Raw genomic sequence first — 25074 nt, 5'->3', positions numbered from 1 at the left:
AACGTTCCGAAGGGGCCCTGTGTGTGTTTACACTGTGTGTGTAATTGCGTTGTTATACACGTTGTCATAACGTGTTATCCGCTGATGCGCCTCACCATCTCCTGTCTGTTCCACTTGGCCACGGGGGCTGGTGGACATTTCAGTCATTACGTTTGGTTTGTCCTCCAAGTGCATCAAATAAAATCACAATATCTGGATTTGTTCTTGTCTGCCGGTCTGTCTATCTATCCACTTATGATTGATGAGCAATACTTCAAAACCGTTAGAGTGGATCCGAGGTCGCCAACGCGGTACCCGCGGGCAACAGGTCGCCGCCCCCCCCAAGGACCACATGAGTATCCCGCCGGCCTGTTCTAAAAAAAACAGCTACGATAGGACATGGCCGTTTCCTAGGAATGTTGCAGAAGTTAGCATTTAAAAATGAAAAACACCTTGCAGGGATTTGTACAAATAAAGGGTTGCATATAGCTATTTATCAGTTTTCTGCCTTGTTAAATCATTGCTGAAAATTAGATTTTTCAAATGTAAAGTATGTTCTCCACAGTGTTGAAAAGCAGATGCACGAGTTGAAGACAAATCCATCATAAATGTAAAGTAGCGTAGCGTTTAGTCATCTATTGAGTCACTGGCGTATTGTTGCAGTTCAAAAAGGAGCGGAATGAAGCCGCCTTTTGTCTTCTTTGGGTATGACTTATGCGGGCCAAGTGCGGGCGGGGGCCACACAGACACACGGACCCTCGGGTCTCCGCCGTCACCTCAATGGCGACGTGTCTGCGTGGCATTGAATGCAGTCAATTGGCCGGCAAATGCGGTCTACGATTAGCCGCCGCCGGCTAATGTAAGGGAGCTTCGCAAAGATCCGTTGACGGGGCCCCATCAGTGGCCCCCCTTCGCCATGTACGCCCCCCACCACTTTCACCCCCCACCTCGCTTTATCAGTTCAATGTTAACGTCCAGCGGTGTCCACTTCTTGGACGTCTGAGAGAAGAAAGGCGAGGAGGGGCGAGAAAAAGTCTCTCTTCCCTCTTTCTTTTCTCACCCCGGCCTCCTCTTGTGTGCTGTCCAGCTGCCTGTGACCCTTGACCCGCTGACCCTCACTCCTGACCCCCCGACCCGTTCCCACGCCACGCCTTTTTGTGTCCAGCGCGCCATGGCAACACCTTGCTCACTGCTGCTTCCACGGTAACAGATGGACAGAGGCCTGGAAATAACTTCATTCAGAGGCTACTAGAGGGGGAGCACCATGGACAATCTGCCCTAAGCCCCCCTACCAAATATCCCACCACCTACGCACACACACATGCACATGCTTATACACACACGACCCCCTCCACACTCCCCAAAAGCAACCCCCTGTGCCGCATTGAAACAGCCCTTTATCGCCGCGAATCAGCGGGGGCCCGAGTACTGAGGCCTGATGAAGCCATTAGGGCCAAGATCCCCGGCACACCTGAGGTGGGAGGAAGTCGCAAGTCTCCCGTCTTAAACCATCCCGAGTCCCAAAGTTACTACGAAAAAAAAGGTCCAGCCAGTCAAGTCGAGTCCCACTAACTTCCAAGCAAGTCGAGTCAAGTCAGTACTTGGCTTAAGGGCCTCCATATTTTGTTTTTTCACTCGAAGGACTTGATATGACATTTACATATCGTCATTGTTGGGCGGAAACCCCATATCTCCAAATATGGTCAATTTGAGATTTTCTTCACAAATCAATGCTATTGGTGTGTCCCCACCTTGTCTATTTTTCAACTGATCGAAAGTGTTGAAAATAGCTTGAAAACCAATCGATTAACTCTCTTGAACACTTAAACTGTCTGAGAAGTTTCGTAAAGCTCAGCCTCTTTCCTCACTCTGCGGGAGCCGTACGTCATTATGTTGCCTCAAGATTGAAACTCTGGATGTTTTAGACAATTAATGAGTGAAAACAGTTAGGTTTGAATCATTTTATGATTTCTTTTAGGGAGATGCGAGTATTCTGCCCGAATTACTCTCAGGGGTGGAAGTAAGTCACACACTGTATGTGAAATTCATAAGTCTCAAGTCTTAACCTTCAGAATTCTCGAAAGGCTCAAATTACGGTGACAGAAATCAAGCCAATCAAGTCGAGTCCAGCACTAAATTTCAGGCAAATCAAATCATTGCTTAGGTTAATCAAGCCAGACGTCAAATAATGTTTTGACTTGAAGTACTTGATCCATATGAAGTGCACATATGTAACTTAAAGGTGGAGTAAGTCATGTGCAGGTCACAAGTAAATATGTATCCCGGTGAAGTCGCGTCCTAAAATTAGCGACTTAAGTCTCACTCGAGTGACAGTTAGTTTCAGGTTAGAGGTCACGGTGACAGTTTTCACATGATTTATCTCGGTCTCATTTTTTATTTTTATTTTTTTAATATCACAAAAACCTGGCATTTGAACGGGGGTGTGTAGACTTTTTATATCCACTGTAAGTGAGCGTGTTATGAATAGCCGTGCTCATATCCCATTTCACACTGCTGCTATTTGCGGTCCGGCGTGTAGGAGAGCGCTAACTCTGTACGTGTGCCGTTAATTAGCTCCGTACTGTTATTATCTCTGTTGTTTTCTCGCATCCTCTGTGAGAAGAACGGGGGCCAGGGTGGAGGGAGGGGGGGGGGGGGTAGTTGTAAAGACACAGAGCAGAGCAACGGGGTGGGGGGGTGGTGTGGGGATCTCTGTTTGCAAACTCGGAAACAAACGCCAAACTGAATAGCACGGCCGAGGAGGCCGCCACAAAATGACGTGCAACAGTTTTTGTGCTAATCAGTAAGTAACCTCTAAAACCTCGAAACGAGCCACGGGAGGACAGATTAAAGAGGGCCGGCTTCATTACTGCGGTTTAATGGTTCCAAAAGAAACATTTGTTTTTGGCAAAAGGGGGCCTCTTTGAACGAGCGCTTAGCACGTCTGCCTCACAGTTCTGAGGTTCGGGTTCAAATCACGGCTCCGGCACGAGAACGGGGGAAGATGCGTAACAGTGGTAGCCCAACGCGGTCTAGCCAAATCTGGCTTCGAACAGATGCCGCCACAGTCTCACCGGTTGGGAGTCCAGTGCGGTAACCGTTAACCGGGCTGCCAGCCTACCGGTCAGCGCCCCGTTTAGGGTATTGGAGCAGTGAGGTTCGCGCACTCCCCAAGCACTTACGCTCGCCTTTTGCTGCACATGCAAACTCCACACGTGAACACTCTCTGATATTATTGTACATATAAAAAAAAAAAAAGAACGACTTTATTGTCTTGTGTTTCGGGTTTTACTGAAAATGTTCCTCAAGTGAGCTAAGTGAGGAGCAGGTGGGCTGGGGGGGGGCTAATGGTTTGTAGGGGGGGGGACTTGTTGTCTCGGCAGCCATAAGGGAAAATCACAAAAGCAAAACCATTTAATCACATTTGTGCATTTCATATCTTCCATCTCTGCATCCTACTATCTTTCCCCACACCCGCACCACCTCCTCACCCCAACCACCCCGCCCCCCCATGCTACCCCACCACCCTCCCCCATACTCCCCCCTCCTCTCTGCCTCTCACCCACTTCTTTGTACCAAAGGAGATTTTCTCCATTGAGGCCCAGTCTCTTAGGTAACCCCAGCGCTGCATGAAATGAGGAGAGGGAGCGAGTGAGCGAGGCAGAGACGGGCGAGGAGTGAAAGGGAGAGCGAGAAAGAGAGCGGGAGAGGGCGGGGAAAACCGGGAGAAGGGCCACGGAATTGTAAAGGCGGAGGTGGGGGTGGTCGAGGAGGTGGCGGCGAGGTGGGGGGGTCCGGACATAGAGGGTTGAAGAAGGAGAGGAAGAAGGACGCGGGACCAGAGGTGGAAGAGGCGGAGAGGGTGAAAGATGGAGGAGCGGGAGCGGCGTGGTCAGGCGTCGAAGAGAAGGAGAAGAGGAGCGAGGGAGCGAAGGATGACGAGAGGAGAGCACCTCTGAAGAGGATGGAGACACCACAGCAGAGCGCCACTTCGTCACGTGCTTTTGGAGGTAATTCCTCGTTTCACCTTCCTGAGCTTTTAGCGCTGAGCATGTGCAGCTGATTTCCGTGTGAAGGGGAAAAGATTGGAAATGCGCTCCAAGTTGGCATCTGGAGAGCACGCCGCAGCAGATGAGCTCAGGCCTTCGGGCCTCTGTGGATGAAGAGATTCAAACTGCTTTGAACATTGGGAAACTTGATGGCAAAGTTGGCATCCGTGGTTCACTTGTGGGATGTTTAGTTGTGCTATCATCTTTGAGCGTCTCCATAAATTGGAGCGAATCACTTGAAGGAATCAGAGGCGTCTCAGTGTGCTGTCGGGGGGCTCTGGGAGGGCTCTGGCATCCTTTGTGGCCACGCTGCTCTGCGCATCAATGGTGGGCACGGCACATGGGGTTCCCATGAATAGGCCCCGGCCCCACCAAAGACCGCATCGTTTGGATAAAGAGCGTCTCGCGCACAGAAAGAAGGAAACGCCTCACGGAGCCGAGCAGAGAAAGAGAAAATGTTGGCAAATCAGATCAGGGGTCGTCAGAGCTAAAGTTTTTTACACTCGCGGGTCCCACCCCCAACCTCTCCACCCACATCTCCAACTTCCAATCCCCTCTCGCCAACCCACCTGCCCCGCGCTGGCTTCACTTGCGCTGCCTCTCATGTGCCCATCCCGATGTGCTGAGTTATCATCGCAGGCTTTTGTCTTCTTTGACGTGCACTTGTTCTTTTGTAGCGGGCGGCCCGGCTCGGCCCAGCCTGCGCCCCAACCCGCCCCGGGTGGTGACCCCTCTGTTCATCATGGTGTCACCCATGCATAGAATGAGTTAGGGCTCTCACTTTCTGTCTTTTCTTCTCACCTTCCCATGCTCCCGCCTCTCGTTCTTCTCCCTTCCAATCCAGCCGTATGCGCTGACCTGCGGCCAACGGGCCAAAGGTCCAAAGGTCTTCATCAAAGAGTCGGAAGGGACCATTGGGGGCGAACCACGCGGACCACCGGCCGAGAATTAAGGACGGGGGTCCGGAGCTGATTGTCCAAACGCAATTCTTGCGTCTGCCTTGGTGAAACCAGGAGTTGTGGATGGACATCACGCCCCTGACCCCTCCCTGTCGTCGAAGGGTGAACTGGGAAAAGAGTGGACCTTGGTTTCGAATCAAGGCGGATGTTGACTGTGAGCCCATATTACGCTACATCCAAGTAGAACTTAACATTTATTCATATAGCGCCTTTAAAACGTGTTTACAAAGTGTTTTGACAGAACAGGACGCATTTATAGAACAAAATGACACAAAATCACAAGCTTAAATAGCAAGTGTCATAGGAACTATCATATACCACAATGCAAGAACCCCAAAACATGGAACGAGACCAGGAGGACTGACGCAGGTTGGTGAAAAAAAAAGTGGTGGTGAAGACAACTCTACATATAAAGACAGTCTGTAAAAGTGAGTTTTAAGACGTGATTTAAAAGACGTCATAGATTTTGCATGCGTTATCTCGTCGGCCGGTTTGGTCCAAAGTCGAGGCTGTGGTTGTGGATCAGGGGTGTCCCGCTGAGGAAGTGGGGCATGTGAAGCAGCTGCTTTGCTCACATTTTGGACCAGGACGTGTTCAATTGGCACTGGAAGTGTCGTCGTGGGTGTTTACCCTCTGTGTGTGGATCCGTTAATTTGCCAGTGTGAGTGCGCGTGTGTGTGTGTGTGTGTGTGTGTGCGTGCGTTTTCCTCACAGGATGGAAAAAGGGAGGCAAAGATCGAGGAAGAGGAGGGAAAATTTCGGAGGGAAAACGAGCACCTCCGTACACACGCAGCTGGATTGTCAGCAACGGGTGAGATTTATAGACGGGAGCTGCAGGAAGTGACAAGTCCGTGTGGGAAATATGTATAGAGAAAGAGCGGGGGGCGAGGGGGCGGGTTGGGGGTTGGTGAAGGTGGAGACGGGGGAGAAGGGGTGCGGATGGGGGGATCAAGAGCGAGAGAGCATTAATATGCTAATGGTCGGAGTGAATGCACAACAGGCCCACTGACCAGGCTAATCACTAGTGGACACACACTGCAGCTAATCCCTCACGCAGCGCTCACACTCACGTACTCACAGACACACACGCACACGCACGCACGCACACACACACACACACGCACACACCAACATCTAGTCCGTCGCATGCTGGAGCGCCGGTACAGCATTCGTTCAAATTTCTTCTCTCATATAGTCAGATAAGAACAATCTGATTTATTAATGAAGATCCATTATATTTTGTCTTTCTTTTTTTGTAATGTAAGATGTCATTCAATTTGAGAAACACTTTTAATTAGTTGGCTTCGTACACGTTAAATGCATCCTCACATAAGTCAAAGATAGATGTTTACTTTATATACTATTTGGCTTGCGTTCTATCTATCTATCTATCTATCTATCTATCGATCGATCGATCGATCGATCGATCTATCTATCTATCTATCTATCTATCTATCTATCTATCTTTTAAAATAATGTACTTGTTTTGGTGGTTGACCCAGTGAAATGCTAATGTTTTGAGTGAATAAAAACAGCTTTATCTCTCTGAAATGTGAGTTGTCTTTCATCAAACGTTTGCTATGCACCCATAATACGACCCCCCCCCCCCCCCCCCAAAATGATTATGGATTTTTGCTAAGTTGTTTATTCTGACTGCTGCTGAACGGAGCTAAAGCTAGTTCATTGGGGACACTCGGTTTGAGATCCAATATGAGAATTGTGTTTTAGCAACATGAGTGCGTCAAAATATTTGGAACCGCTCTACTCTCAGTATGATGTAGTGCAGTACATACAAAGACATTATTTTTGTAAACGCATATATTTTTAGATTTTTTTTTTTTTTTAAACTTTTTTCATCAGATGTTTGTTTTGTTAGTTGCTGTTTGTTTGCCTCGTTTAATTGATTTCTGAAATGTCCTCACTTTTACACCTCACTAATTAATGTTAGCCCAACTCCAGATTTAAATCACACACAAAAAAAAAACACATAGGAAAAGTAAAAGTTATTTGTCGCTGAAATATTGATAGTGTCAGGTAAACTTTCCATGAATAAAGTATAGATTTATATATACCAGCAATAATAATGTAACAGGTGAAAGGATTCATATTGGAATGACTGAGACACACTTTTAGGTTTTCACTTTGTAGGTAGATAGCAACAATTGATGTAATTAAACGAAGTAAACATGCCTTCACTTAACCTATGCAAATATTAAATACAAATATGCCTCACTAAAACACTGTGGGATTGAGTTCAATTTTCCCTGCATTCTGAGTCTTCGACTGCATTGATCTTTTCTTCCCCTTGTCAATAATAATCACTCAAAGCTCCCCGGTGGCCTACAGTAACCTCTTTAGCAACTGAGCTGAACTTGTTTTAGGCTCTTCACCTCTCCGGTCAGTGACAAGTGAGCTCAACGTGACCATACACACACACACGCACACACACAAGCCAGCTGCAAGGATCCTGCAGCCAGCAGCATCAGTTGAGGCCGCAGTAGGAGTGCAGTTGTATACGGTGGCCCTGAAGTGCAAAACACTCCAGCTAAATAACGAGTCCTAACCAGAAAGGTGAAGAGGCAAAGAGGTACGGAATATACTGCCCCCGGTGGCCACAGCGCACATTCCAGAAGCAGCACAATACCCATTGAATTATAATTAGTTGAGGTTTCCTGTCAAAATAAACAGAACGCAAAGAGAATTACACTTTGTGTATTAAAGCAACCACATAGCTTAGTCTTTAAGTCTGCTATCTTAATGTTAGTGTTTTTTTTAGCAACTATGTGGCAGTGCTTTAACCCTTTGAGCAGCGTATGGAACACAAACGGTGCAGCAAACATGTAGACACACAATATAGGCCTATGTTCTTTATCGTCTGCATAGAACGAGTAATATTAATGCCATACTGAAAGGAGTTAAGACGTCTTAATGAACAGTATATCCCTCTGTCTGTTTTCTATCTAATCTGCTATATGCGGAACAGGTTAGCGTGCTTCCTGTGCATGCTGCGCTAACAACCATGACAACGGGTCGATGACATGATGTTTTGAGCCCGAACTTGCTCAAATAAGTCAATAAATAAATGAATTAATTAAACAGTGGACCGGGCCTGACTGCGAATAGTGAAAATAAGCGTTGGGGCATATAGGTTTATGTCATTATGGTTTAATAAAGTACAATATTATGGAGTGTTGTTTTTGTTTTTTTTGGGGGGGGGGACTGGAGCGGATTGGTAGCATTTCCATTGAAAGTACAGTTGCGGCTATAGCACGCACCAGCCAAACCCTCCATCACAACCGTCACCATGTTTTCATCCTGGCGGGGGGAAGGAGGGCTGTCTGCCGGCCTAAGTGTGTGCGTTGTGCTGCTGGTGGTGAGGGTGAGGGGGGGCGGCGGTGGCGGCGGCGGCAGACAGACACTCGGGGCCTAGTCGGCAACATCGATTCATGCGTGGAAGCTGCGCCGCTAAACGTCAGTAAACCGCATTGATTTGCGCAAAAACCTTGCGACATTCGCCTTCCCGGGTGTGGGTGACGGACACACTTTAGCTTTGGCGTTAGCTTCTTTGCGAATACATGTTAGCATGGAGCTAACGCAGCTAGCATGGGTTAGCACCTCTCTCGCTTTGTCAACTTTTGAGTAGTGAACGCACATTTTTGGGGAATTATGACAACACACATACGACCTTTTTTTTTGCCCAACGATAAAAGAAAAGGTTTGTCCTGGCGGCAGGTAAAGACGTTCCAATGCGAGCTAACGTTATGGCTATGTGGACGCTAGCTCCTAGCGAAACACTAGAATTAAAAAATATATCCATTTTAATTTGGCAGCCCAGACAAGCTGCACATTTTTGCGAGTCGGCGAAATGGGTTTGATGCATAATTAATGTCGCTTTAGCATATTTTGGTTCCCCGCACAAGACAAGCTGGCATCTGCCGAACAGCTGTCTTGAGTATTTTTATTTAAGAGACAACAAATTCAGCAAATACGCACAATATTTTGTCTTGGCCATAAGCACTGACGACACACTCCCGTATGGAAGACGCTCATTGCTGTTTTACGTTTTTATTTTTTGTCACCTTTAGCTCCCCATTAGCAGCTAACGAATTCCCCTTTTGCATGTGTTGGAATTTCAGAGCCGTTTTTGGTTCCCCCAAAGCAGCTCCGGCCCCGGCCGCAGTCCGCGGTCTCGAGTTTGTAGACGCGGAGGCTCGACGGTGTGCAGCGGTCAGTGAGTCCCGGGGCCCCCCCCTGCCGCACGCAGCAGCAGCAGCAGCAGCAGCACCAGCACCAGCACCATGGGAGACAGTCGAGGTGAGAATCAAGGCCAACCGCAACAAAAACTACTATGCACACCATGTAGAATCACATCGTAGGCAGTCCTTCAGCGGCTGTTCCAGACAACACAGAAGAAGACAGACACAAATAAGATGAAATAATAATAGTCGTTTTTTGCAGAGGATAAAGATAGTTTTCCGCATTGCCATAAAGGAGGTTGAGGTCTTGTTTTGTTCTGGAGTGTTTGAATAGAGTATCCTGTTGATCTCATCCGCCAACTTGGTGGACAAACAAATATTGATCACGCGATTGAAAGGTTATTACTTGTATGTTCTGTCTGCATGTGTTGCTACTGCTTGTGTTCAAATGCAACTTGTTTAAAGGGTTATGACTATGAAATCAATGCTAGTTGTTATCTGTTCTATGGCATTTCCATCTATCCAGTGTATTCTTTTATCCATGTTGTTCTTATTGTGTTTAAAGTTGTAAGGAGGTAGGACTATCTACTGATAAGTACGGCTGCGTCACAGTTATGAAGTTCGGGGTTTGAATCTAAATAGATTGGTTGACAAATTTAGATTGTTGGTCGTAAAAAATAAAAATAAAACAAACTGTGATTTTTGGGCGTGAAATTGGATAATTTCCTGTGGCACACCTGATGATCTCTTAGGGCACACTAAGGTACTTCCCACAGTCGTTCACTCATTTCACACAATCACTCATTTACATGACTAAAACTCCTCTCACCAGATTCACAGAGTCCGGACAGTTCGTCGGTGTCCTCCCCGCCATCAGGCCAGCGCTCGCCACCTCTGGCGCCGTCAGCGGCGGCCTCTATGACCTCCCTGCCTCCAATCTCCAGCGCCGGGGTCAACAGCCCCATCAGTAGCATCGGTTCTCCTTTTTCGGTCATCAGCTCCTCGCTGGGCTCTCCCTGCCTGCCGGGCACGCCATCGGTCGGCTACGGTCCTATTAGTAGTCCGCAAGTAAGTGGGCCTAAAAATATTTTGCACGAAGATCATCAGAAATAAAGATCTCATATCAAGATTGGTGGGGGTCTTTGAGCCTAGCTTTGATTCTTATTCAAAGTCAAAGCCAAGTCAAATTTTCTTCTATTGGTAGACAATTTTGCTTAGAGTAAGTAATAATTCCTCATTTCATTACTTTTTTTTTTTTTTTTTTTTTTTTTTTAAAGCCCAATTGTTGCTGTCATCTGCTCCTGTCCTTCCTTTAGATAAACTCCACAGTGTCCATGTCAGGACTACACGCTGTGAGCAGCTCAGACGACGTCAAACCTCCGATAGGCCTGAAGCTGTCGGGGCAGAGCCCGGGCCCGATGCTTTCCCAGAAACGCCTTTGTTCCATCTGCGGCGACCGATCCTCCGGTGACTAGTCCTCATCACTGTCCTCCTCGCTCCGTGAAAACCACATAGATCCACTACTTATGAACACGATGTGACCGTCTGTCAACACCGCAAAGCTAAACAACCAATGAAAACGTGCAAAATCTGTCTAAAAACAGTAGTTGGTGGTGTGTTTTTGTTGTAAAAAAGTGTTTGGACGTACTGGGTTTACAAGGTTGAAAAAGCTGGCAAACATTTATTTATTTATTCCCCCCCCCCTTCTTCTTTTGGGCTTCTCCCGCCAGGAAAGCACTATGGCGTGTACAGCTGCGAGGGCTGCAAAGGCTTCTTTAAGCGGACGGTGCGCAAAGACCTGACCTACACCTGTCGGGACAGTAAGGACTGCATGGTAGACAAGAGGCAGAGGAACCGCTGCCAATACTGCCGCTACCAGAAGTGCCTGGCCATGGGCATGAAGAGAGAAGGTAAGCCAAAGTAAAAAGTCACAGGGGAGAAAGAGAGAGAGAGATGTATGTGTGTCTATATATATATATATATATATATATATATGAATAAAATAACTTCTCTTTTGGTCCCTTAATGCTTACAATAATAAAGATATGACTTACAGGCAGAACATTTGGCTGTTTTACAATACTTTGTCATTCAGTATTATTTTTATTTTTTTACTCTCCGAGAGACTTAATTTGCACTTATTTTGTTGTTGGTTTAAATGTCATTTTCTCTGTCTTATGTTGTAATTTGTTAGTGTGTTAAAAAAATGGATTTGAGAAGGGCTAGTATCGGCCGATTAATCTGTCGAGCCCTAGTTGGAACGGATTAATGGCATTTCCATTCAATTCAATGGGGGAGTTGATTTTAAACATGTGATTTGTGTTACAAGCATGGCGTTTTCTCAGTTGCCATGGAGATGCTTCATAGATTCTCCCATTTGAGCCGAGTCAGGGGCATGAAAGAAGCTCCACGTCCACTTTAACTCTCAAACTCGATCGAACTAGAGTGTGTGTTGTAAATGATTGAGTCCGAGCTGCCGGGAGATAAAGCAATGGTGGTAGAGGAGGAGATGGGGGTGGCTAAGCTTTGCAAACACTAACCCCCTTTCCCCCTCTCCTCCTCTTTGTGTTTCCTCTCGTCCTCCCCCTCCCTCCCCCTCTGCAGTGGCTAAGATGAACGACAGATGTAAGGACAAGAGGGGGGGACGGGTGCGTGCTTGCGTGGGTGCAATTGAGCGAGCGACGGGCAGCGATATGTATTCATGCCTGGACTACAGGGATGGTTTCATTTCCCAAACTTGCTGAAAAAGTCACCTATTTGTGGTTCTCTGCATACAGTATTTTTGTGCTCTTTCGAAAAATGGCCTAAGATGCCACAAGATTGCACCAAAGCCTAGCTGATAGGAAAGTTGCAGTTGGTGTCAAGGAAGTACAGTAGTACCTTGACTAGCGAATGACCCGACTTACAGTAGGAGTTTTTCGAGCTGTTGCTCGGCCATTTTTTAATATGTGAGCGCTACATGGCGGCAGTGAACTCAACTTGACAAGCAACAGTTTGGCATAAATAGTCTTCAGAAAAGAGGATTATAGCTGTTTGCCACCCCTAATTGAAGTTTACTTTAAAACCAATCAAAGACAATTACATGCGTATTTAAAACAACCACATAATTTTGAATGTCCACTAGTTTAATGCTAACACACACTGCAAAATGCCAGAGAAAGGCTAATGAATGGAGTCGATGTGATGGCGTTATTACACAATAAGCAATGGATATTTGAGCACAAAGGGCGCAACAACAAATGTAGACAGACACACTGCATCTCGCCGAGTCAGTTGCGAAACCTTTGTCTGCATGACTATGCATTCTTGTAGAGGACATTTCAAATCTCAATGAGGCTTTCCTGGTTAAACAATTTAAAATAAATAACTAACACAAACACACACACACACACACAGATATCTCAGATCTCTCCTGCATCTCCTTTTTTTGTGCCCCCCAAATTTATTTTTTTCCACCCCTGCACTCGTTCTCTATTTGTTCACCCCCGTTCTCCCACTCCGCAGCGGTTCAAGAGGAGCGTCAGAGGAACAAAGAGCGCGAGGGCGAGGTGGAGTCCACCAGCATGGTCAACGAGGAGATGCCAGTGGAGAAGATTTTGGAGGCGGAGATGGCCGTGGAGCAGAAGACGGAGCTACACGCCGACGGAAGCTCTGGAGGAAGCTCTGTGAGTGGACGAACCAAAGGAATGGCGTTTCTCGACACGCGTGCTATCGTCAGATGTTCTTTACCGCTCCTCATCAGCCCAACGACCCCGTCACGAACATCTGCCAGGCTGCAGACAAGCAGCTCTTCACCTTGGTGGAGTGGGCCAAGAGGATCCCCCACTTCTCGGAACTGCCCCTCGACGACCAGGTTATCTTGCTTCGCGCAGGTGGGTTTTATCACAAAGATCTCCAGCATAGTTAGATACCGAAAAAAAAAAATCGTTCTGACAAACTCACATCAATTCACAGTAAATTAATTGTACAGGGCCATCTCCTTGATGAAGTATAAAGTATATATGAAGTATATAAAAAGAAGAAAAGGCACAGTTGATTCCCGACATGTAAAGAATGAAATTAAATTTCCCGTCGACAGGTTGGAATGAGCTGCTGATCGCCTCCTTCTCCCACCGCTCCATCTCGGTCAAGGACGGGATCTTATTGGCCACCGGCCTCCACGTGCATCGGAGCAGTGCTCACAGCGCCGGCGTCGGAGCCATCTTTGACAGGTAGCCGTCACGTTTGTGGAGTCGCACGCATACAACCACTCACACACACATGAGCAGGTGACAGAACTTTAGAAGGATGATCTTCACCGTAGTTTTTCCAAGATCTCCATTTGAACCAGTATTAGTCCACAGGGAATCTTGCAGGTAGATCCAATCATGAAGATTCACATCCGTCTTGAAGTCCAACACGCGCATCAGTCTCTGGCTTCACGCTGCATATCCCGCACCGCTGTCACGTATCTGGATCATGTGACCAGTGAGATCACATGACTAGTCGCGGAGCGTGATTGGCTGCGCCTGCTGTGTTCTTTTGGCTGCTGCTGCTTCCTCCCATTTTGCCTCTGGTGTGCGGCCATACAGGGAGCCTAGCCTGGTGACTAATAAATATTCTGCCCACGCACTCTATAGTGAGGCACTTTCGTGACTCCAAATAATACAGTAATGGCTGCCTGATGTTTACTAACTTAATGTAAAACGTCTGTGTCCAAAAAAAAAAAAAAAAGCTGGCTGGTCTGATGTTTCCCTTCTAAATAATTAGTTGACTGAAAAATCCGCTGTGCAGATAATAATGGCTGTCCAATCACAATGTGTCGCTCCGCTGTTAATTACACAGTCCTTTGGTCGCTGCGCCCAGAAGCAAGCTTTTGTGAGAGTGATGGAGTGTACCTAAAGAATTAAACACACACAATCAAAATGGACAAATGTCTTGTCATTGTTCACCTTTACATTTATCCAAAGTGCAAATGTTTTCTTTGCATGTAAGTGTTTTTTTTTAACTCCCACGTAGTAGCCACAGTTTATTACTTTGTGTAGACTTCTTTTTTTAAATAGCTCACTAATGTCTAAAGTGGGGGTTCTCAAACCTCGGGTCCAGGGACCACTAACAGGGGAAGTTTTTTTTTTCCAAGGACCCCCTTTTAATCCTAACGTTAGGCAATGTTTTAATTGTTGTTTACTTATTATTTTAGAAAAAAAAAGTCAAGTGTTGGAAATTGATTTTCACGTTCTCAAAAGTATGTCAAGTGACCCTAAAGCTTGATGCAATTTTTGCATTCCTTAAGAGATATCAGATATCAGGTCCACTTCAATCAACCTACCACGGATGTTTTTGGGATGTGGGAGGAAACCAGAGTGCCCAGAGAAAACCCACGCACCCACTGGGAGAACATGCAAACTCCACACAGACGGGGCCGGGATTTGAACCCCGGTCCCCAGAACTGTGAGGCAGATGTGCTCACCAGTGGCGCACCATGCTGGCCTTTTTACACATTTACACGAAATAAGAGCTCCTGCTGAGGGCCCAAACACAAGTGTACTAGCGATGTCACTGTGTAATAACACTGTAATAACACGTTGTGATTGCATACACAGGGCGCACAATGCTGAGGTTGGGGCCATATTTGACAGGTAATTACGACACAAACACTTTTTCCTTGAACCCCTCCTCTGCAGACCCCATTGAGAAAAACACAGCCGTCAGACAGATCACAAACATAAATATGTGTGCTGTGCTATGTTTTGTGTGCTGAACGCTCCTATCGCTGCCTTCAGGTTAATTTACCTTTTTTGTAGCTTTGGGTGATGTCTGTTAACACCACTAGAAGGAAGTGAGAGTGATTTGTGTACACTGAGTGGATATAAAAAGTCTACACACCCCTGCCATGTTTTTCTGATATAAAAGAATGAGACCAGGTTAAATAATTTCCAAGCTTTTTCCACCATTGATGTGAACTATAACCTGTACAACTCAATTTAAAAATATATATATGTATATTTTCATGAGGGGAAGTAAAAATAAACAACTGAGATAATGTGGTTACACAAGTGTGTGCACTCTTATAACTGGAAATGTGGCTTTGTTCAGAATTCACCAATCCCATTCAAACTGATGCTGCATGGGAGTCAGCACGCACCTGCCACCATTTAAAGTGCCTCTGTTTAACCCCAAATAAAGTACAGCTGTTTATGTAGGATTTCTCCGTCCGGTGAGATTAACAGCATGGAAGTAAAGAAAACGGGCAGTTGTCGTGCTCTCTCAAACCACAAGCTTGACTGTGGCCTCAGCAGCAAACATGATCAATGGGTGTACAAGCATATACACAAAAGTTAGCAGCACCTTTAGCTTGCCAAGCTTTTGTCTCCGACCACATGCCACTCATCCACAACATACCTGGCAGAACCACTTCCGCTTTCTTCCCGCTCACCGGTGTACGCATCACAAGCGTAAAAGGTCACACACTTGCGCCAAATAGCTGTTCCAGGCTATGCCAGTCACGAGAGAGTTGTGTTGTACGCATGTGTGTGGACGGGGGGGTGTAAAGCTCGTGATTCCCAACCACACAATGGTGCCGCATGTGCCATGAGAGCTTATCAGGTGTTTCAGAGTAAATAATTCAGTTTCACATAATTGGTCTGAAAATTATTTATTTATTTTTAATCTCTGAATGCCAGCTACGTATGATGATGAGAGGCAGAACAATTAAATGCTCTGCCACTAGATGCCATAAGACACCCTGTGTATCTACCTGTTGCCGTTCATACAACAGAATAATAGCTTTGTGTTCATTTAAACCGTTCCAGATTTCACACTAAGTCAATATGTAAGTAATTTGAGGCGAGAGGAGTGTTTGTGTGTTGGATGTAGGGCTGGGCGATCAACCGTAAGTGGAGCAGGAAAAGGACAGCTCTGATTGGCTGTTGTCATGCACATTCCCGCCCTGTTACATCGAGGAAATACGCAAACAGTTGATATCGAGATTGAAATTGAACACGATCTTCGATCGCGATCATATATTCGCCCAGTCCTAGTTGGATGGTTGCATTTACGGAGCGTGGCCTAGTGAGTGACAACCAGGAGCTGGAGCCTGGTTGGCCGCTTAGTCTGCATGGGAGGGTCCGGGCGTGAGTTGTGGCTGACAGCAGCTCCTTGCAAGTGTTTCATTTTATTTTTGAGTGTTTGACTCTTTGTCCTGTTCAATAAATGGCTGAAAGTGCATCGGCGACTGTGGTTCTCCTTGCCTACATGGGCGGTCCTACATAATATCTTAATTGCTTCATTTATTCATTTACTTTTCTTTTTGGAACCAAAATCTAGCCTTGTAACACAAAGCAGTGCATACTTTTCCGACATCTTTGTTTGGTGGTGTGCCGTGAGGTTTCTCCAATATACAATATGGTCCTCGACTCAATGACAGTTGGGGAACACTGATCTCAGAGACAGATATTAGAAAGCACAAATGGTGATTTTATTTAATTGTGTGAGAAATGGATGGATATAACACTGCAAAGGAAAGAAAAATATCTGTTCACCTCGCCTCTTCTTCTGTGCTCGTGTGCATGACTGATTTTGTTTATTGACCAATCAAATGTAAATCTGTTGTCATCAGCGCTAATGTAAATATATGCAGTTTTCGTTACGCATCAAGTGAGGTTTTTACAGAAGCGCCCGGTCTTCTGTGTGGCATCAATGCATGAACTACTGGCGCTTTGATGGACAGTGATGAGGAAGGCTGCTCTTCTTACCGTCTTCCTTGTCCCCCTTTATGTTCCTCTGCAGGGTTTTGACAGAGCTGGTGAGCAAGATGAGAGACATGCAGATGGACAAGACTGAGCTGGGCTGCCTGCGCGCCATCATCCTCTTCAATCCAGGTACGAAGAAGCAAACGCGACGACCTCGCGTCCACGCTGTCGTGTTTCTCAAGGTGTCTCTCGTATGAAGATGCCAAGGGCTTGTCCAACCCCAGCGAGGTGGAGCTGCTGAGAGAACGGGTGTATGCGTCTCTGGAAACTTACTGTAAGCAGAAGTACCCGGACCAGCAGGGCAGGTACGCGCCACGGTGACACACGGGTGAAGAAGCTGCTGTGTGATTGGTCAGAAGTGGTCTGACTCGAGTCAAACAACTTGTCTCGAGTCAGAGTTAAGTCACCAATTCAAGACTTGGGACTTGCTTGGCTAAAATCTCAGGAAAGTCTCTCGCCTTGACTTTGACTCGCTGTTCGTGAAGTTCAGCTCGACTCAGACTTGTTACCCATGGACTGACAAGTCTTAAGCCCGCCGCACACCAAGCGACGCGACTGAACCCCACGGAACTGTCGCGGCGTGTGCGGGATTCTGAAACTAGTTTTCAGAGTTTGAATCGCAGGGGAACAGCGTCGCAGATGTAGCGGCCAGTCAAAAAATGCAGTCGTATTACATGAGCTGTCACAACAAAAATTACATTATCAGGTCGGAAGCGAGATACAGCTGGCTGCTGCCAAACCGTACTAATACAATATATATGTTGTTTTACAATAATACTTAACCATATTTATAATTGTCGCTCATTGTCGCCCTGAGTTGTTTACATGGGAAAAATCTGCGTTTTCTCGTAGTGTGTGCAAGTTATTTTGTTTTGAAAGAGAATTTTTTTTTGTAATGCGCTCAAACTTGGCAACCCACCAGTATGCTACGGTGCGGAGTGCAGACGCAACTTCATGAATCCAAGTATCACGGAGAGAGCTCTGGCTATTCCATTTGGATTCAAGGATTATCTTTTTGATAGAATTTGGAAAAAGGGACTAGCAAGAGAACAACTAACTTCATTCGTCACTAACCCACAAAGACGGGTGAACTGCGTTGACCTCACAGTTTAGCTCACAAATAATTGGTCAAACATAAACCAGGCTTCTTGTTGGTTATGTGTTTGAGAAGACAAAGAAACAGACAATACGGAGACTGGTTTGGGACCATTCAAAATAATTGAATTGTCAATGTGTTGGAACGCTATACTAATGCTTAGATTGGTCCATTGTCTCATATTGACGTCGTATGCATCCGACTTTAGGTTTGCCAAGCTCCTCCTTCGGCTGCCGGCGCTGCGCTCCATCGGCCTGAAGTGCCTGGAGCACCTGTTCTTCTTCAAGCTGATAGGCGACACGCCCATCGACACCTTCCTCATGGAGATGCTGGAGGCCCCTCACCAGCTCACCTAGGCGAGCCGGCCCGCCGGTCAGGAGGCCGCATTGCACACCGGGATTAGCCGCATGCCGCCCGCAGTCGGTCTCGTCGAGCTTCACTTAATTAAACTGCCGCACCTGCTGGGCTTCAAGTAGCCCTCACACTTGTACACACACAAACACACACAGTTCAGCCGCTGTATTACACACACAGACACACACACACACACCTAACTTGCAGAGGCGACACGGTTTTAACTATACGCTCATATCACCGTCTTTCTTGTACTCAGTGTTTCACCTCTTCTTACCCATATAAACGGTCGAATATGTGCATACATATGCATATATGTATTTCGGAGTGTGTGTATATGCACATGTGTGAGTGGTAAAGGTCTTAAACATGAGTTAGCCTTCATGTCAGAGCGCCTCTGTATCTTAGATCCGCTGGGTTCATTGATGGTTTTTAGCTTCCAATCAGGTGCGTAGCATTTCAATCAACTCGCCGCCGTCACACCAGCGTGTCTCCTTATCAACTTAATCCTAAAATGTATTATAAATGCTTTGTATTTCCATTATCATGCTGAAACTTGTTTTTGGTTTCTATCTTGAAGTACTGTACTCATGAAATGAGAGCTTTTTTCCAAGGCATTGAAATCCAGGAGGGTTTGGGAGCACTTTGAATGACTAACGTTGTCCTTCCATCCCTGATGTCCGCACAGTGGGCTTTGTAAGACAAAACGAATGACTTGAATTTATATATATTTTTTTTGTTTCATTTTGATTTGATCTTTTGTTTCTTCTCTACTCTGGCAGTCGGTTGGCAGTTTGACGAGCTTGAGGGAGTTGAGAGCTTCACGCCAAACGGGTCGGTTTCTCTTTTTAATAGCCCGGACGTCGTCCTTCCCCCGGTGGTCATTTTTGCACTTTTGTGAGTCGTACCTGTGTGAACGTTTCCTCCGAATAGCCGCCGTCTCCGAGACAAGGTACTTCGTGTTGGCTTTCTCGCTCCTCCTCGCTGCCGCATCTAGTCAGAGATCAGTCGTGTGTGACGATGTAAATGTAACCCGATTTCTGTTTATTAGGCACGCCGAGCTCAATGTGATGGTGAGCAATGACAATGTCGTTTTGGGTTGCGGTGAAATAAGCTCGGTGCACCTAATTGCGACCATAGAATAGTGGCATGAAAAGAAAGAGATGATTGGACCTTGTAATATTGCAATATTCTATGCCCCCTCTTCCTCTCCCAATTGATGACATTAGTAGTTGTGCATAGACATACGCAGCAAAGGACCAGAGTTTAGGATGCGAATGAGTTGTGCGCGACTGACTACCTGGCACTTTGACAACTTTTCTACATTAGATGTGTAAATATTAGGACTTGAAAATCACAAACATCCTGCTCGCCAGTAGTCAGGATGTTTGTGACATCCTGACTCCAACAAAGATTAAAAAAAATATATATCCCCTCCCCCCTCCCCATCTAATTAATGACTGTGTCCCAAACTGCAGTCTTTGCACCCGTGTTCTTAATTGGCACTTGACTTTTACTGTGATTTTTAACCATGCGCAGCTCCAAACGTGATTAGCAGTGTTCAGCAATACTGCTCTGGCTTTCATGATCATTATCGTGAGCTTTTTTCTCGTCCAGAGGTTTGTGGGCAGCGGTGAGGCTCTATGGACAGGGAATAGGTGCTAAATATCTAACACAGTCTTGCACATTCACACCAATGCAATCAATGCACAGTATGCAAGTAGACGGGCAGCGAAACAGTCAGTGGAAGCAGATAAGTATTAGAGAGTCCAAATACATCCTCTCAAAGAGGACTTTTGCATTTGTGTGACTTGGCCCGCCGTTAGACGACCTGTAAGACAGGCGCTTCTTTTTCAATGTTTGGCTTTTCTTCTTTGGCGAGCGAGTTGTGGGAATGGAGGCATTGAGTTTGCGTTTAGCGCAGGCAGGGGTGGGCAAACTACGGCAGCTCCGTTCTTTAATCCGACCAACCGCGCATTTGCGTTATCAAGAGTACTGTTTCTTGTTAATTTAATATTAAGTTTTTCACTGAAATTGATAAATCAAAATGTATTTTTGTTTGTTGATCTAATTCTATAATTCAAATTGTTTTGAACAATTTCACGTAAATTTTCATAATTTGCTTAATTTGTTTGTAAATTATAATGCATTCATTATAAATACAATTAAATGAACATGATTTATTTTATTAGTTGCATGAATTTAGCCGTCCTGTTGCATAAAATTAATTGCTAAAATATTTTAAAAATTCAGTTCAAATAATTGTTCTATTGAATTAAATCAGCATTTTTTATTTTATTATTAAAGTGCAATTTTAAAAACTTTTTATTTAAATGTTTTTTTTTTTGTTTTGTTTAACCTCATTTACAAATGACCTGCCCATCTGTCTAATTTAATTGAGCACAAAAGGTTGCCCACCCCTGGTTTAGAGGATGTTTTTTTATTAACCAGCTCTTTTTAGAAGCGAACCCCAAAAATGAGATTTTTAACACGGCAAGACGTATGCGAGCTGTCTCACCTTTTGCGTGATTGACAGCTCACTGTGTTTACCCTCCAGAAGCTTCCTCGGCGGAGCGTTGAAGGCCGCTGCGGTCGGCCATGTTGCTTCTGATGGGGCCGTAATGACCTTAAATGCCAATATTTCACGTTGATGATGATGACCGGACACAAATATGCAATGTGAACTGTGCGGAAAATATTAATTGAGCCACAGAGAGCTAGAGTGGGCTAACTCCACTTTTGTCGTTTTGCAGGAGAGTGAGTTGAGGTTTTAACATGGAGTATATGTGGGGAATTTAAAACGTATGGCTTTTTTTTAGATACTTGTTTTTACAGAAATTGTGGTTTTCCTCAGATTTTTTGCATTTTGATGATATGCTTACACTTTTGTCCACAACGCAACTGTCATCTTCAATTTCATAGGTTGCATCCTGGTCAGAAAGAAAACAAACTGGTCTAAGAAAAATACATTTTGTGAAAAATTGGTCTAAATCCAAGCATCCGTCAAATCTATCAACATTTCATGAAATGTGATAAATTACATTCACAGATAAGAACTTGCAGATGCACTGGCATCCAAGCTAAAGCACCATTTACTTTGTGAGTCTTCTATCATTCTCACTTTCTGGGATGCTGGTCCAGTGTTGCACTGAATCAGCGAAAAGTGCTGAGTGGAATAATGGACTGTCCCCATATGTCAAAATTGGAACTAAACCTTGATTTAGACCAGTATTCATCTGAGAGATATGCCCCCTCTCTAATCGTTTCTGCACTTAAAAAAAAAAAAAAAAAAAAAAAAGACGACAATCATGTTAGCCCACTGTAGTTCTCAGGGGCTCAGTTGTGGTAATGGAGTGGGGTCTGTTACATAAGTGCGTCCCATCCCCGGATCCACTGTGCGAGATTGACTGCTTTATTACTGCAACCCAGCCCTCCACCATCATCTTTTTTGGCCATAGCTGCTTTTTCTCAATGAATTAATGAAGCTTCCAATCAAGCGTGAGCGGATTAGGCTGTTCATCTGCGCACTCGTGTGACATTATTGTCGTAAAACAATGTGAAGCTTTCCAGGGCTCTGCGGAGATAAGAGTCCTCCTCCCCCCCATGTGTTTACTGTACTTGATGACCACAAATGCACGGGTTCTCAAACTTTTTGGGTTCAGAGGACGATTTTTTCCAAGGCCCCCAATGCCCCTGGCGCGAGAGGTGCAAATTGTATTTTCTCTTGAGGGATTATAATCCGTATACAGTGGTGTTTTGTGCTATTGTCTTGTCTGGTGCTGTGGTGACATCTTGTGTTTGAAAAAAGGTAAGTGTCCCGGTTCGGGCTCAGTGTGTCGACCTGTTTTGCCACATCAGTTGCACATATACCGGATTAAACATAACTACCATGTGTACCCCTAAATGCCGTGGGAATTAATTAGTTGCTATTTTCGAGGAAAAAAATGTAATGTTACAATAGCAACTGCATGTTTTTTAGAGGAAAACAAAGTTATGTCATGAGAATAGTGGTACTTTTACCTTTTACTTTAAAATAAATATGCAGCGATGTCAAATTTATGTAGGTTTGCACTTTGATACGACATAATGGTCTTGTCGAAAAGTATTTGTCAAACCTCTAAAACCTATGGTGCACGGACCCCAGTTTGAGAACCCCTGCATAATTGTCATGGGTGAGCGTATATTTTGTTACGTTTGTAGATGCTGTTTGAGACCAAGTGAGTTTTTTATTAAAGATGGATGCCATGTATATCAAGACATTGGTAGATGACGTAGCCCCCGCCCAAGTGAGGAGCGGGTCTTGTCGGTTTCTTTCTGAGCTGATGAAGGGTCTCTCATAGGAATGGAGTGGCAGCTGGTGTGTGAGGGTCCGGTCAAAAGAAAGTACAGTGTCTGTAAAAAGTCTACACACCCTATTTGAAATGCCAGGTTTGAATGACTGAAAATGAGACCAAGATAAATCGTTTCAAAACTTTCTCCACTGTTAATTTGATTTATAGATAACCTCTGCAATTCATTGAAAAAAATCATATACTTGAGGGGGTGGAAGTAAAAATGAGCTGAGATGTTTGCGCATGTTTGTCTATGCAAAATTATGAAAACCAGGTCACATTCATGGTGGAAAATGTTTGGAAATTATTAACTTGGTCTCATATATTTATTTATTTTTGAATCACAAAAACCTGGCATTCCAACAGGGATGTGTACACTTTTTATATCCACTGTATGACCGCAGCTAGTGGCCCATCTTGGTGCTTAACCTGCAGAGCGTTGGTGCTTTCCCGCCCCCCCCACCCCCCCTCCTCCACTGCACGATTTTGTGCATTGGGCTTGGGTAACGCCGCCAGCGCAGGTGCGCTTTCTTTTCCCGAGAGGGTGAGCGTGGTCCACATGTGCTCTGTTTTAGGAGGTCAAAGCTACATGCTACTTTTGAAGGTCAACAAGAGGAGGAAACTAAAAAAAAAATAATAATAATTCCCCCTGTAGAGCAAGAATCTTCCTTAATTGTTTACTCTTAGCTAAAATGAAATTCACTGTTATTTTCTGTCTCCCCTGTGCTTCCAGCCTTTTGTTTATTACAAAGTATTAAACAAATGCATCAACTTTCCAATTCAAATGAAACATGTCCCTCCTTTTTCACGTTTCTTTTTTGTCCTGTTTGTATCTTGCGCCATCGTAAACGTGGAGCCCCGTGACTGTTGTGTGCTTTGGAGATTTGAAAGAAGAAAAATATGAAATATTTTGTTTTTTTCCAGTCATTAATTCTGACTCTTGTTTCTGTTTGTTGTATTATGTCTGAGTAAAGCTTTTAATACTGTACACAAACTGCTTTTCATTTCCTTATTTCTGTCCGGTCCACGCCTCAGTCAGTCCAGCAGGACCCCCAGGGCTCCGGCTGACCACTGAGGGGCCGCACTGCTGTCATTCGGCCTCCAGAGGGAAGACTGTACCTTTTTAGTCTTGCCGAGTTTTGGAGGCTGGTCGTCTTCTTTTAACTCCTCCTCCTAGCCAATGAGGAGGCGGCATACCTGTGAGCGTTCTCATCCTTCTCTGCCACAGTTTCCTCTTCGTCCCTTACGGCTTAGTTATTTTACCCATAACATGCAAACTATTAATGGTCAAAGTCAGACACACGTGTAAGACAATGTAAAGACTTGAATATAAAAACATGCATGTTTGTTTGGCCTAAAATATTTTATGCCATCAGCAGTGCGGATTGCGATGGTGGAGAAGGTGTTTGTTTTTTGTCTGGTTGAAATTGTATTCATTTGACCGTGACAATCTATTTTCTGCATTTGATAGGACTCGTCTTGGCTGTGCTGCTTCCGGTTCATGGATGTGGATGTTAGCTTTTTTTTTTTTTTTGTCCAATCAGATTTCAGCCTCTGTGTTGCCATGTCAATCTAATCTGCCCAGGACGTTCAGATCAATGAACTGAAATGAATCAATTAACTGTTTCAGAGTTTTAGGAACACATTTGACATTAAATCCCTTTTTTTTTTTTTCACCTCATGTTTGATAGGTTGAGAGATATGAAGATAAGCGCTGCCTGCGAGACGGCTTGTCATATGGGAGAACTTGGAGTGTTTTTTTAATCTTTTCATCACCTTATGGTTTTGGTATGAGGTTAGTGCTTTGCTGCAACTTCATGCTGTCTGTGTATAGTTTTTCACATCACATTAATCATGATTTGATGTTTGCGTCGCTAGTATTGACTTGTCATTTATTGCAGATGAACGTTTTCTGCTCAGCGTCTGACTTTTTAAACCAAACCACGGAATTACATTTCCCTCTTTTCGGCAGCGACCTCTCTTCGGGCCCTGTTTCTGCTTTGTTCTCTGCTTAGATCTCCATATCAGCCGTTTTGTTTCCATCCCTATCCCTTCCTCGAATATCTGAGTAAACGAGTATTTACGATTGATGTAAATGCTACTGCAAAGTAGTGGTGTTGCTTCAGTTACATTAACATTCATTGTTCCTAAAATGTTAGTGTGGCAAAGTTGTTGATTTTCAGCCACAACTGTGTCTACATTTTGCAGCTTGTTGTGTCTGTCCCTGATGGGACAGGGTTTGATTTATTTATTTGTTTAATTTCCCCCCTGTCAGTGACTGGTCAGCGTCTGTCCCTCGAGCTCTTTCAGCTGTAATGATATGCCACGCGTCTCCGCTTGGCTGCACACGGAGCTAAACTGGGATGAGACGGAGTTGAAA

General features: G+C 45.1%; 1 protein-coding gene across 5 annotated transcripts; it reads left to right on the top strand.

The window, feature by feature from the left end:
- Nucleotides 1-8331: 8331 nt before the first annotated feature.
- On the top strand, nucleotides 8332-23688 carry rxrba (retinoid x receptor, beta a). 5 transcript variants are annotated; one of them, XM_061665534.1, is made up of 13 exons: nucleotides 8332-8458; nucleotides 9124-9301; nucleotides 10016-10251; nucleotides 10500-10650; nucleotides 10914-11093; nucleotides 11788-11808; nucleotides 12688-12848; nucleotides 12926-13055; nucleotides 13262-13394; nucleotides 14766-14801; nucleotides 16951-17042; nucleotides 17113-17218; nucleotides 18218-23688. In XM_061665534.1, the coding sequence occupies exons 2-13, from the start codon at nucleotides 9286-9288 to the stop codon at nucleotides 18363-18365; spliced, it is 1410 nt and encodes a 469-aa protein (XP_061521518.1). In that variant the 5' UTR covers nucleotides 8332-8458; nucleotides 9124-9285; the 3' UTR covers nucleotides 18366-23688. The 5 variants fall into 5 exon arrangements, with proteins under 5 accessions (XP_061521518.1, XP_061521520.1, XP_061521521.1 ...); XM_061665535.1 differs by lacking the exon at nucleotides 8332-8458 and adding an exon at nucleotides 8500-8702; XM_061665536.1 differs by lacking the exon at nucleotides 11788-11808 and having other exon boundaries at nucleotides 8333-8458.
- The last annotated feature ends 1386 nt before the right edge of the window (nucleotides 23689-25074 follow it).

Source organism: Phycodurus eques, chromosome 20 (assembly GCF_024500275.1).
Source record: "Phycodurus eques isolate BA_2022a chromosome 20, UOR_Pequ_1.1, whole genome shotgun sequence".
Taxonomy (NCBI): Eukaryota; Metazoa; Chordata; class Actinopteri; order Syngnathiformes; family Syngnathidae; genus Phycodurus; species Phycodurus eques.
Note: the sequence above shows the minus strand (reverse complement) of the source record. Positions and strands in the feature narration are given on the sequence as shown.